Consider the following 14,483-nt stretch of genomic DNA (forward strand, 5'->3'; position numbering starts at 1 on the left):
ACTTAGTGGTGCTGGGAGATTTTTCCTGACTCTGTGTTTGGGGATTGTCTTTAGCACTGCTCAGGGATCAGATATGAGTTGGCTGCATGCGGGACAAATAGCCTTTTTATTTTTTTTAAAAATATTAAAATTTGGGGCCGGAGTGATGGCGCAAGTGGTAGGGCATCTGCCTTGCACATGCTAACCATGGTTCCATGTCCGGCATCCCATATATTCCCCCAAGCCAGGAGTGATTTCTGAGTGCATAGCCAAGAGTAACCTCTGAGTGTCATCAGGTATGGTCCCCCCAAAAACCAAAACCAAACAAACAAACAAAAAATTTAAGATTTTGTCCTTTTGGGGGTCAGTGTCTTTCTACCTGTGTCCCCAGTTTCATTTCCATCCCCCAGCCTACCTCGTTGACAGGGTCACTTTTAGTGTTTGGTTTTTGTAGTTTGGATCCAATGACATAGTAAACATCTTAGTCCTTGTGTTATTTCTCTGGCCCAGATCCTGCTTTTATTACAAATAAAAATGAAACACTAACTAGATTTGCATATTAATACAAAAAAAAAGACTTGAAAGTTTCATATATGTAATATTCTTAACAATTGTGATGGTTTCTAGTTCACTAAAGTTACTTAAATTTTTACATGAGCTTTCTGAAATATTCATATTAATATGTGATCAATTTTAAACATTACCACAAAGTTTTATATCCTCATAAGGTTTTTAAGAGATATGCTCATTCTGTATTTTGAATCACATATATGATTTTGAAAGGATTAGCTGTGCCTTTTGCAATAGTTTTATGTAGGTTTAGTTTTAGGATCATTAGCTTATCAAAATAACTTTCTCTCAAGAATTTGGTTCTTTTGCTGATGCTTTTGAGGATAGGGGCAGGAAGGAGAGGGATTTGGACCACAACTGGTTGCTATTCTTGGCTTTATGCTTCGTAGTAACTTTGATGGTGCTCAGGGGATCATATGCAGTGCCAGGTATTGAACCAGTATGTAATGGTTTTAAGAGTGCTTTTTCAATATTAGTTGTTTGGTGATGTTTGAAGACTATAGGCCACTATTCTTCACATGTGAGTTCCCTTTCAGAGGCTGGAGAGATTGTATAAGGATTAAGGTGTAAATCTTGCCACAGCTAACCCTAGTTCAGTTTCAGGTTCTACATGGTCCAGTCCCCATAATCTCCAGCACCACTGGAACAGAACAATTTAAGAGACCTCCCTACTTCTTCCCAAAAATTCTTCCAAAATAATTATTTTCCTCATTGATTATTGACAATAGCAAAATTAACAAGGAGACTGATTTCACCTAATGTTGATTTAAAGAGGTGATGGTTTTTCTACTTCAAACTCTTATTTTATTTCTCTTGTTAAAAAAATTATAAAGGAGGGTCTGACAAATAGTACAGTGGGCAACGGGGTTGCCTGGCACAGAGCTGGGTGTGGTCCAAAAGACAAAAACAAACCAATAAAAATAGAAGGAAGGCAATTAGTAAATGTTCACTATTTTAAATTGTCTGGTACTCATTTTAAGCATGAGTGGTTTTGTCTTGTCACTTTAAAGTATGTTGTTTTCCTTAGGAAGAAAAGAAGTTGGGAGAAAAAAGAGCAATTGAACTTACTCGAATTACCAGACTCTTTATCCTTAGAAGAACCCAGGAAGTCATAAATAAATATCTCCCACCTAAAATAGAAAATGTCATCTTTTGCCGACCAAGCACACTACAGATCGAGCTCTACCAGAAACTGTTGAGTTCCCAGACTGTCCAATTCTGTCTTCAAGGGCTGATGGAAAATAGTTCTCATCTGATATGTATAAGTGCTCTTAAAAAACTGTGCAATCACCCCTGTCTTTTGTTCAACTTTATAAAGGTAAGTAGACTTCAGAGTTTTGTGCCTTGTGAGGCTAACTGAGCAGTTCAACTGATATATTGCATTTTGGGATTTTCCAGAAACTTTAGGGTCTTCTCATAGAGCTTTTCTAGCCTTCTACTTCTTTGGAACCTGTTCATATCAAAAGCTGAGCTGAAAATGAAATAGGTTATAGGCACTGGGTTATGTCTCATACTGTTTGGCACCTACTCTATACTTTGTCATCCTTCTTTCCTCCCTCCCCCACCATCCCTCTCTCCTTCCCTTCCTCACTCCTTCCTAGTCAGGAGTGATTTAGTGCTCTAGGACTATGGTGCTGGGTATCAAATTCAGATTGGCCAAGTGCAAGACAAGCACCCTATCTGCTATACTATCTCTGGCCCTATAATCCACCATTAGATTAATAAATCCAATTTCTTTTTCTGCTAACACTATTTGCTGTCAGAGAAAATTTAATTTACTCTTTAAGAAGTGATACATGATTATTGAACAAAATTGATAAAATTCAGAAAATTATAAAAAACAAAATAATCAACTCCAAGTTAGACTGTAAATTGCTATGGCTGGCAGATAGTTTAGAATATTAATCACTAGCCTTAAAATTGAGTATGCTTTGTTCCCTGATAGTTCTGCAGTTAGGAATTCAATATAAAAGTAAAAAAAAAAATATGGGGCTGGAGAGATAGCACAGAGGTAGGGTATTTGCCTTGCAAGCGGCTGCCCCAGTACTGATGTTAGCTCGAATCCCGGCATCCCACATGGTTCCCCCATGCCTGCCAGGAGTGATTTCTGAGCACAGAGCAGGAGTTATTCCTGAGTGCTGCCCAAAACAAAAAAGTAAAAAAAATAAAATTCTCCAGCCAGAGAAAATTGAAGTTTTTTGTTATTGTTAGTTTTTTTTATCTTTTTTGTTTTTTTTGGTTTTGGGTCACACCTGGCAGCACTCAGGGGTTACTCCTGACTCTGCACTCAGATATCACTCCTAGCAAACACGGGGGACCATATGGGATGACCGGATTTCAACCACTATCTGTCTTGGATCAGCTGCTTGCAAGGCAAACGCCCTACCGCTGTGCTGTATCTTGGGCCCATGCTTATATATTTTTTTGGATTTTGGTTCACCCACCTGGCTATGCTCAGGGGTTACTCTTGGCTCTTGAGGTGCTCAGGAGACCATATGGGATGCTGGAGATCAAACCCGAGTCAATTTTGCAAGGCAAACAAACTACCTTCTGTACTAATACTTTGGCCCCTGCACAGCCTTGTACGTTTATTTGGGCTGCATGATGCTCAAGCACCAGTATTCTGCACCTAAGAGTTTGACTTGGTTGCCATTTAACATTCATGACATGTGACAGACCACTTTCAAGTGGTAGCCATCATTTTGTTCTTGTAGTTGAGAAGCTCCTGTTTTATGTAGTTAGCTCGTTCATTTGCTTTGTTTATTCCTATACCAGATTGAAGTGAACTTAGGTGAAACTTGTCTTTCTCCATCAGATGTCTTTTTTTTTTTTACTAAACACATTGTTTTTTGTTCTGTCCATTTAGAAAATGGCAGATCATTTTGAGTAGTTTTCCATTGTGTATTTATACCACATCTTCTTTATCCATTCATCTCTTGATGGGCAGTCATTTGTTTCTGTTGGCTAGTGTAAATAATGCTGTGTAGACACAAGGTGCTTATATCTCTTTGATTTATTGTTTGCATACCGTGTATGGGCCTGTATGTCTTTGGAGAGGTGTCTACTTGGGGATTGTGCACGTTTTCAAACAAATTTTTGTTTTATTTTTGCGTTTTATGAATTTTTTTATTTTTTGGAGGGTCAAGGGGGGGACATATGGGATGTTGGGATTCAAACCACTGTCCTTCTGCATGCAAGGCAGCGCCCTACTCCATGCTATCTCTCCGGCCCTTATGAATGTTTTTAAGGGACTTCTTCAATGCTACTAGGAGCTTCAGAGACCATTCCTGAAATATTGGCCTGATATTTGAAATTCAGCCCTTGGGATCAGTATGCAGCAGAGTAGTCAGCTAAAGTTAAGTTTAACCATGGTGATCTTATGTTTTCTTTGTTCTTTTTCATTTTTTGACCTTCACCTGACTGTGCTCATGTTTACTCCTAACTCTGTGCTCAGGACTTAACTGCTTTGCACTGATTAATCACTCCTGGTGGCAGGCCCAAGGTAACATACAGAGTACCAGGGATTGAACCTGGGTCAGCCTCATGCAAGCCAAATGCCCTACGTGCTGTACTATTGTTCTGGCCCCCTTTTGACAGTTTTTTGATAACAATTTTTGTTTTATAAAATAGAAAACTTTTTTCTCTAAATAGCATCATTATTTATAAACAGAATAAGAGGAAATCTATGGGTGTTACATTCTACTTGAGGTCATTAATCATACACTTAAGAAAATGGAATGTTTTGTGAAAATTCTTCACGTTTATTCTACAATGAGTTATATTTATATAGTTTATGATAGGCGTCGTCTTCCTGTAATTACAGTAGACAGGATTAAAACGATTTGTTAGGCGAGTTTTAAACAAACAGATCCTATATATAGTGAAAACATCTTAAATCCTTTGGACATGATGCCCAACAAAAATAGAAGCCACGAATTACTCCTTAAAAGGGAGATTTTATGATGATCTAGAATGTACTAAACACTAGTAGTGTAGTCACACATGCTTCTTATATGATGCATAGTTTATAGTCTGACTTTATATAGATGACAAAAGCCTTTATTCTAATATCATAGCTAAAGCATCAATAGGAAATGGCCCAAATGAGAGCTATATTCGTGTGTGTGCAAAATGTATGTGCATAAATATGCATGCAACAGTTTGCTTGGGTCTTTCCAGGTACCCTTTATTGGAACCCCCAACTGTCTTAGCATTGTTCACTCTTCTGAATAGGACAAAGAAGGCAGCCTCACAGGGAATGACAGTGAAGAAAGGGGTCTGTATGAAGGCTTGAAGACTGTGTTCCCGTCCAGTTACGATCCTCACGGGCTCAGCGAGAAGGAGTCGGGGAAGTTGCAGGTGCTTACAAGGCTCCTACAAGTGATCCACACACTTCGGCCCACTGAAAAGTAAGCGGTCCGTTTTATTTATTCATTTTTAAGCTATTTTTTTTAACTGGTTGAGGTTCTGGGATTTATCATCCTGTTTCGTTTTGTGGGTTTGGGGTTTTCATTGGGGGGCGCATGGCGAGCGATGAACAGGGCGTACTTCTGGCTGGACTCGGACCACATGGGCATCAGGGATTGAACCCAGGCTGGCTGCATGCAAGATAATTGTCCTTCCTGCTTACTGCTGGTCAGTTCTTGTAGAAGTGGCTTACTTACAATGTACTCTTTTTCCCCTAAGCACCTCCTTTAAATTTTTTAAATTTTTATTTGGGGGTCACACCCAGTGATGCTTCTGAATTTCTATTGGCTCTATACTCCGGGATCACTCCTGGCAGGGCTCGAGGACCATATGGGAAGCTGGGGATTGAACCCAGATTTACTATGTGCAGACAGATTTCTTACTTATTTAATGCTAGAGATTTGGGTTATTTTGGGGGGGAGTGAGTGGGTGAACTACATCCAGCCATACTTAGGGATCACACCGGGCTTTGCTCAGGTACGGGGATAAAATCAATTTTGGCCTAATATTAGGCAAATGTTTTAACTTCTGTATTATCTCTCTAGTCTCCCAAATGTTATTTTTAAGGTAACTTTGGAGAAGTAAAAAAGGAAATTAAAATGTAAAGATATTGACTTTAAAATAGAATTTGAGGATCTGGAGAGTTATTACAGCCCGTAGGGTGTTTGCCTTACAATAAAGGGACCATATGTGGTCCCTTGAACATGTCAGGAGTTATCCCTGAGTGTAGAGCTAGGCGTAAGTCTTCACAAAAAAGTAAGAAAACAGGGCTTGGAGCAGTGGCACAGAGCGGTAAGGCGTTTACCTTGCTGGCCTAGGATGGACCACAGTTTGATCCCCCGGTGTCCCATATGGTCCCCCAAGCCAGGAGCGATTTCTGAGAGCAGAGCCAGGAGCAACCCCTGAGCATCACTGGGGGTGGCCCAAAAAACAAAAACAAAAACAAAAGTAAAAAAACAACAACAAAAAGACTTTGAAAGGCCAATGAGATAGTATATAGGTTAAGGTGCAAGTCTTGTATGCAGCTATCTCTAAATGCGAGATGTGTACCTTTCTTTTACTACTGGGTCACTTTAGCATCACTGGGTGCAGTCTTGAACCCCCCTGTACTCACACACTATTTCCTTGTACTCTTAGGCAAGATCTGTTTAGTACCATATCCCTGGACCTTTGGATCTTGCATTGAACCACTGACCAATGTATCAAGAATCTCTTAGGGCCCCCCAAGGCCTCTAAATCTACTTGGAATCTTCCCTCCCCCCACCAAAAAACTGTATATTGAATTTGTCTTTTTTGGGGGGGTGGATTGGCCACACCATACCCTGGGGTGCTCAGGGATTATTTCTGGCTCTGTGCTCACTCTTGGCAGACTTGGGGATCATACAGGATACTGAGGATTGAACCCTGGTCATCCGCATACAAGGCAAATGTCCTACCCACTATGCTATCACTATGGCCCCTAAAAAAAAGTACTATTGAATTTGAAGGAGAACCTATATTTTAATTATAAAGGCCATTGTTACATATTCTATCAATATTAATAATATTACTGTGATATTTCCTGTTGGCTCACAATTTACAACTCAGATTTATGTAAAACAAAGATCATTCCTGTTTGTTTACAACTTGGTTTCACCCAAAACAGATTTTCCTACTTAGCATTTTGGTTTACATGTCTCAAGCATACCAGGCAGTACTCCCCCTTATACCCAGAGGTGGTCTCTGTACTCCATGAAACTGGCAGTTCTGGCAGGCAGCTCTCTCTAGCTTGATGAGACAGAAAGTTGCTGGACTACGTGAGGCTCACCCTCAGCCTGGTTTGGAATGCCTTCTGCAGCAGCCTTTCTTCCTCCAGACCTGTTTTTCCCCAGGATAGGCTAGAGCATGTGGAGCCTTTCCTTTCCTCTCTGCTAATTTGGTACTTCAGTTGTGTATTGTAACTGTATTATAAATGTCAGATACAATAGCACCTTCTATCTTATTGCACTACACAGTATATAAAAGCTGTATGCATTATGTACTCTTTTCTTTTGCCCAACAGAGTGGTATTGGTATCCAACTACACTCAAACATTGAATATTTTACAAGAAGTCTGCAAACGGCATGAATATGCTTTCACAAGACTTGATGGGCAAACACCGGTCTCTCAAAGGCAGCAGATTGTCGATGGCTTCAATAGTAAATACTCTTCTGACTTTATCTTTTTGCTGAGTTCAAAAGCTGGTGGTGTGGGACTTAACCTTACCGGAGGATCTCACTTAATTCTCTATGATATTGACTGGAATCCAGCCACTGATATTCAGGTAAGGGTGTTCATATGCATTAAGTAAACACTGAATGTCTACTTGGGCTATTGTACCACTGGGAATAGGAAATGACTATGATCTATGATCTATAAGAACTGCTGCATACTGCACCCCTGTTTGGGGCAGGTATTCTGCTGGGTGCTGTCATCTGCTTAATTTTCATAATAATCCTTCCAATGTGGATATCAGTAGCACTCTTTTACAGAGGAAAACTCCATCCCCAGCACTGCTATTCTTGCTGGAAATAGTCCCTATTTTAAAAAAATTAACTTATTTATGAAACAGTTATCTAGTTGAAACAATTTTTAGTCAGATAGTCATCTTTTGTTTTCTTTGTTTTGTTTTTTTTTGGGGGGGGTCACACCCAGCAGCACTCAGGGGTTCCTCCTGGCTCTATGCTCAGAAATCGCTCCTGGCAGGCTTGGGGGACCATATGGGATGCGGGATTCGAACCACCGTCTTTCTGCATGAAAGGCAAATGCCTTACCTCCATGCTATCTCTCCGGTCCCATCTTTTGTTTTCTTTAGAATATAAATCTTTATGTATTTTGAAATGCTTGCACCTTAATTTATATTATTGTTAGAGAACTCCAAGGATCCCAAGACAACCCTTAGGTCTAGTCCTTCTGAGCAAAGACTACATCTTCTGAGTTACGATTATTCCATACTAGGTTGCACGATAGCATCAGCCAAGATTAAAGGAACTTAGGGCACACTTCAGAAGAGACCAGGTCTCAGCTTCTATGGTCCTTCCGCAAGAGGTATAGAGATGCCACCATTTATGGTGGTCCACACCAGTAATGTCAGTCAACCTGAGAGGTTCCTTACTGCCCTGAGTTTATGAGGCTGCATGTGTAGACACAAAGTGCCAATTTGATTATTAATTGCTCAGTCTTCAGCCTGTCCAGAGGTCAATTAATACTTCATGAACCAAGGGCAATTCTTAAACGGTCAGCATGAACAGCTTAGTGTGGTCCACTTCCACAGGACAGCTCTCTGGGAGAGGCTATGGCCCAGGTTATTTCTAGTTAGGTTTGCCATTCCCAGGATTTAAACATCATCTTCAGAAACAAGTTGAAAACGGACTTTTTTTTTTTTTGCTATACTTAGGTTCTGAACAAGTAACTATTTACTTGACAGTACAGTTGATGGATTTTGAAATGACAGGCATCCATTAGGAACTGATTCCGGGGTCCTAGTAGCTCCTAAGGATGAATGATCAGCTCCTGGGAGTGGGCAGAAAACTTCCATGCCCAGGCAGCTTTGTTTATAAGTAAAATTTGGAATTTATCTTTCTGACCACTCATAATACTCAGGGCTTATTTCTGGCTCTCTGCTCAGGGTTAACTCCTGATAGATTCGGGACTCTGTGGGGCCCAGGAATTGAACCCAGGTCAGCCATGTGCAAGTCAAGATTCCTTCCAGCTGTGCTATTTCTCTGTTTCCTCATATCTAGAATTTCTAATGCTTGTTTCAATGACATCACTTAAATTGAAGAGAGCTGTTATCAGATCCTACTGTGCTGTCAGAATTCTTATTTATTTTCTTTAGGCAATGTCTAGAGTCTGGAGAGATGGTCAGAAACATCCTGTGTATATTTACAGACTCCTAACCACAGGTAACTTTCCAGAATGACAATAGATGAATAAATGTTGAGTCCCCTCCCCCAACAAAAGCTAATTTGTACTTCATTGCCAAGAAGTTTGTGATTCTGGTCTTCCTTTTTGGAGGGGGTTTGTTTTGAGGGTGATGCTCAGGATTTACTCTGGGCTCTTCACTCAGGAATCACTCCTGGCTGTGCTTGGGGAACCATGTGAGATGCTGCAAATTAGCTTGATCATGCACAAGGCAAATGTCCTACAGTACTGATACATAACCTCAAGAAGTCTTATTTTTTGTTATTATGCTAATAATTTTTTGGGTTTGGTTGTTTGGTTTTTTTGGGGGGGGGTGTTTTGGCCATACCTGGAAACATTTAGGGGGCTTATTCTTGGCTTTGTGCTCAGAAATTGCTCCTGGCAAGCTCAAGGGACTATATGGAATGCCAGGAATAGATCCTGGGTTTGTCCCAGGTCGGCTGTGTGCAAGGCAAATGCCCTATCGCTGTGCCCCTAATAAATATTTCTTGTCTTACAAAACTAACACACAAAGAGCAGAAAAGAAATATAATGAATTTTTTCTTTTCTCCAAGGTACAATAGAAGAAAAGATCTACCAAAGACAGATCAGTAAGCAAGGTCTTTCTGGGACTGTTGTAGACCTAACCAAGACTTCCGACCATATTCAGTTTTCAGTAGAGGATCTTAAAGATTTGTTCACACTTCATGAGACTTCACTTTGTGTGACTCATGACCTCCTTGACTGTGATTGTACAGAAGAAAAAGATCATACAGGTGAGTTGTGTTTTTAATTCTGTTGCTCTGGAAAAATTAATGCATCTCTTTCTAGTAGTAAGAAATACTTAAGAGGCCCAGAATATCAACTTGCTGGTTTTGTTTGTTGGCCTTTGTCCTCTAGTTTCTGGTAGAAACTAGTTCCTCTCTGTTCTCTCAGCTTTTCCACAGTCTCTTCCCTTTTACAGTGCTTCTATGTCCTTCTCCTGGAATACTTGATCTTTCTTCATCTGCTTCTGTCTTGACTTCTCATTTTTCACATTTTGGTAAAGAGGCTCAGCATTAAGCCTAGTGAACTAGGCCATTCAAACACTTGCCTCGCACAGATTCAATCCCCAGCGCTGCATCGGGTCCCCACCCCCAGTTCCCACTAGGAGTAATCCCGTAGCACAGAGGCAGGAATATAGCTGTGTGTCCATCCTCCTACCCATACCCTAAAATAGAAGTTCACCTTCTCCGCATATGTTATGTACGGCACCCCCTACCTCTGTTTGTAATGTAGAACCCCAACCTCAGTCCTTTCTCTTCATTTTTGAAATCTAGAAAGCTTTAGACCCAAAAATTTTTCCTTTATAAATTTGCAGTAAGTTTATTTGTGGCATAAGGCCATACCTAATTTATTGCAAATTTATCACTAGAACTTATTTTAACCCATTTTATGTGTATTCTTATCAATTGGCCAGAATATTAATGAGTTCAATGAATTTTTTGATGGTATGCTGTCACAGTAGTTTCCAATTTTTTTCTGAATATGTAAACATCTGACTGTAGAAGTAAGGACTATGGCCCTATAGACTATCTCTGCAAAAATAACATCCTTAATGTTTGTTTTCCTCATTAAACCATATGGTTCTTTTAATTTTAATTTTATTCTAGATTTTTTGGCCATACCCGGCAGTGTTCAGGGGTTGCTCTTTGTTCTGTGCTTAAAAATTAATCCTGGCTGGCTCAGGGGACCATATGGATGTCGGGGATTGAACCAGGTTCAGCATTGTGCAAGGCAAATGCCCTATCCACTGTGCTATCTCTTGAACCCTGGTTCTTTTTAAATCTTTTTCATCAGGGCTAGAGGGGTAAAACAGTGGTTAGGACGTTTGCCTTGCACACAACCAAACCATTTGATCTCAGCATCTGATCTGGTGCTCCAACCTCTGCTATGAGTGATGCCTGAACGTAGAGCCAGGAGTAACCCCTGATCACCACTGGCCATTGCCCAAAAGCAAGCAAACAAAATGGAACTTTATGTTGGGGCCAGAATGATAACACAACAGGAAGGGTGTTTGCCTGGCATGTGGCTGGTCTGAGTTCAATCCCTAACATCCCTTGTGGCCCCCCCAAGCCCTCTGGGAATAGTTTCTGAATGCAAAGCTAGGAGTAATCCCTGAACATCACCAGGTATGGCCCTTCCCACCCCCAAAATCTTTTTAATCCCCTTCATTCTGCCCTGTGTTGTTATTGGCATTGTCAGTGTTGCTGCCTGGTACACTTTTTCCCACTGTGCCACTTGTGAGTGATATTGTGGCACTCACAATTGCATATATCAAGTTGCAGTGTCCATATACTTGGCCACAGCATCCTCTCAGCATTGTTCTCCTTTAGTTGTGTTGCTTGCAGATACACTCACCAGGGCTCACACTCTCAGTCCAGATTCAAAACTTAGAGTTTGTGGTACCCACTGAGGGTCACTGCACTGTTCATGCTCATGTTAGCCAGGGGCAAGACGTCTTGATCATGGTGATCACTAGAGGGCTGTCCTCCTTCCTTGGTGCCTATGTCCACTTATCTGTCCCCTGGAAGTCACATTTAACCCTAGGGTTCGCTGGAAGCAGACACACCAGCCTCCAATGCAGGCTCTTGGATTTCTCTTTGTGGATGTAGGACAATAACTGGGGGCTGAATCCATGATCAACTACTTGGCAAGGCAGGTTCTCAGACCACCGTGCCACCCCTTAAGGTTTCCAGGCCTAAGCCATGAGGTTCTTGATGTCAGACATCAGGTCCGGTTTTCTTTGCCATTTTTCTCCCTAGTGCTTAAATCATCATTCTTGAAATGGTAGGAAACATTTTATAGGGATTTGTAGAAGAAATGAATTAATTGAATTTGTTGTTAAATAATCTGTTTATATCCTAACAAAGTATCGTCTAAGAAAGATAGTCACTGGCTAAGGATTGCCTCATTGCTTTATTTCTTCTAGATGATTCTCTGGAAAAACCACCTCTCTCCAGAAATTGTCCGCTTCGTCCACACTGCCAGACACCTAACTCCCTGAAACCTCTGTCCATGTCTCAGCTGAAACAATGGAGACATTTTTCTGGAGAAGATGTAAATCTTACAGATCCTTTTCTTGAAAAAATACGAGAAAACGTGTCATTCTTTTTTCAGAATATAACTAACCAAAAGACTTCTGTGTAATTAAAGATTATTAAATGATATTCCTCTTGCATCTCTTTAACTGTACTTTGGGTCTTTTTGTTTAGTTTGGAAGCGATATCCAGTGTTACTCAGGGATTACTCCTAGTACATTTCAGGGCCTTACCCCCTGTACTATCTCTCGAGCCCATAAATAAATTAATACAGTAATTAAATGTAATTTTGAAATCTATTAGAATCACATTACCAGAATATATTTGTTGCAGAATTGTACAGTTTTCATATCTAGTCAAAGTTATTTGAAAGCTTAAATTTTATATAGAATCTCAAATGTTAAGACATTAACTTACTTCTATATTCATATAATAGTTTGGGGTTTGTTTGGTTTTAGTTTTGGGGCCACATCCAGCAATGCTCATGGTCTCTCTATTCCTGGTATGATCCTTGGCGGTCAATCCTGCTGGTACTCCGGAAACCACATGGGTATAAGATTGAATTTTGGCCTCCCGAACGCATAGCATATGCTCTTGCACAAGGGTTTCAAACTCGCGGCCTGCGGGCCGTTTGCAGCCCTCCGTACAACATTTTGTGGCCTGTGGCCAGCCTTCAAATATTGCAGTATTCGCGATTATTCATTTACCGAATAATCACAATAAAAATAGCATTAATAAGAAAAGAAATCACATTAAACATTCGCATACCCCGAGCATGTCTGTTCGGGGTATGCAAATGTTTAATGCGATTTATTGCGATATTTTTCCTACTAATGCGATGTTTTATTGCGAATATTCGGTAAGCGAATAATCGCGAATACTTTGTGCCTAGCGCAGACGTCATTTCCACTGCTCCTGCCTGCTGTCCCTTGCATTATTGGAGGTCTAAGGGACAGAAGAGAGAGAAGGGAGAGAAGTTTATTACAGAATTAGATTTTGTCATACCTTCATCATGACTTCATCAAAGCCTGCAGTGAAGAGAAAGATTGATGATGAGCACAGACAATTTCAGGGAAAGTGGGAGACGCAGTATTTCTTTGTTGAGCACAGAGGCATCCCTACATGTCTCATTTGCTCAGAGAAAGTTGCAGTGCACAAGGAATACAACTTGAAAGGCCATCATTCAACTAAACATGCTGAGGAATGTGCAAAATATCAAGGAAATGAGAGAGCCAAGCAGGTTGCCAGTCTTAAAGCATGTCTAATGAGGCAACAAGATTTCTTCAAGAAAGCAACCAAAGAGGATGTTCATCAGTTGAAGCTAGTTACATGGTTAGCGAGATGATTGCTAAGGCAGGGAAACCATTCAAAGAAGGAGAGTTTGTTTTAAAAAAATGCATGTTACAGGCTGCAAGTATTATCTGTCCAGAAAAGAATGGTCAGTTTAGCAAAATCAGCCTTTTTGCCAACACTGTGGCAGAGTGCATTTCTGACATGTCAAGTGACATTTATCATCAACTGTGTGAGAAAGCCAAATGTTTTGATGCATGCTCAGTTGCTCTTGACGAGGGCACAGATATAATAGACCAGGGGCCCTCCGTACAACATTTTGTGGCCCTGCCCTAGAGGAATCTTTTTTTGTTTTGTTTTGCCTATGACAATGTAAGAGCATTCTCCACAAAACTTGTGTATGGAAATCCCAGCTCTCTCAGACAAACCTTTGCCATTTCCCAGCATGCAAGGAAGTTGTGGATGCAGGCATATCATTCAGTGGTGAGAAATATGTTGATGCTATTTTTAAGCTAGAGAATGAATTTGATCACAGATTTGCAGACTTCAAAAAGCACAGAGCCACTTTCCAAATTTTTGTGGGCCCCTTTCCCTTTGATGTGCAAGATGCCCCTCCTGTGCTTCAAATGGAGCTCATTGACCTGCAATGCAACTCTGACCTCAAAACCAAGTTCAGGGAGATCAGTGGAAAAGCAGACATGCATGGGCAGTTTTTGAGAGAATTGCCCCCCAGCTTCCCTGAGCTTTCCCAAATGTTCAGGCGCACCATGTGCCTTTTTTGGGAGCACATATTTGTGTGAAAAGTTATTCTCCACATTGAACTTAAATAAGTCGAAGTACAGGTCTAGACTTACTGATGATCATCTTCAGCCATACTGAGGGTCTCAACTGCTTCCTCTCTAAAGCCAAATGTGGTTCAGATTTGTGAGAAGAAGCGCTGTCAAGTCTCTGGCAACAAGGAATAGGCAAAAGATGCTATGTTCAGAAGAACTGTTCATAATCTTCACTCAATGTTCTATTCATGTTCAGAAGAAACAATTAAAACTGTTAATAATGACGTTTGAGGACTTTTTTTTTTTATTTTTTTTTGTGAAATCTCTTATGCAGCCCTGCCTCACCCCAACTTGGCCTGCTCTAGTCCTTTGAACCATCTCAGGTTTTTGTTTATTTCTAGT

General features: G+C 40.6%; 1 protein-coding gene across 1 annotated transcript in view; it reads left to right on the top strand.

The window, feature by feature from the left end:
* Positions 1-12,147, top strand: part of RAD54B (RAD54 homolog B) — a 31,074-nt gene extending 18,927 nt beyond the window's left edge. Inside the window, exons 7-12 of the mRNA XM_049781911.1 lie at positions 1,577-1,867; positions 4,783-4,958; positions 7,058-7,319; positions 8,874-8,940; positions 9,514-9,714; positions 11,910-12,147. Coding sequence (XP_049637868.1) covers positions 1,577-1,867; positions 4,783-4,958; positions 7,058-7,319; positions 8,874-8,940; positions 9,514-9,714; positions 11,910-12,127 — 1,215 coding nt within the window. The 3' untranslated portion in view covers positions 12,128-12,147. The remainder of the gene's footprint in view (positions 1-1,576; positions 1,868-4,782; positions 4,959-7,057; positions 7,320-8,873; positions 8,941-9,513; positions 9,715-11,909) is intronic.
* Positions 12,148-14,483: the final 2,336 nt, after the last annotated feature.

Source organism: Suncus etruscus, chromosome 10 (assembly GCF_024139225.1).
Source record: "Suncus etruscus isolate mSunEtr1 chromosome 10, mSunEtr1.pri.cur, whole genome shotgun sequence".
Classification (NCBI taxonomy): Eukaryota; Metazoa; Chordata; class Mammalia; order Eulipotyphla; family Soricidae; genus Suncus; species Suncus etruscus.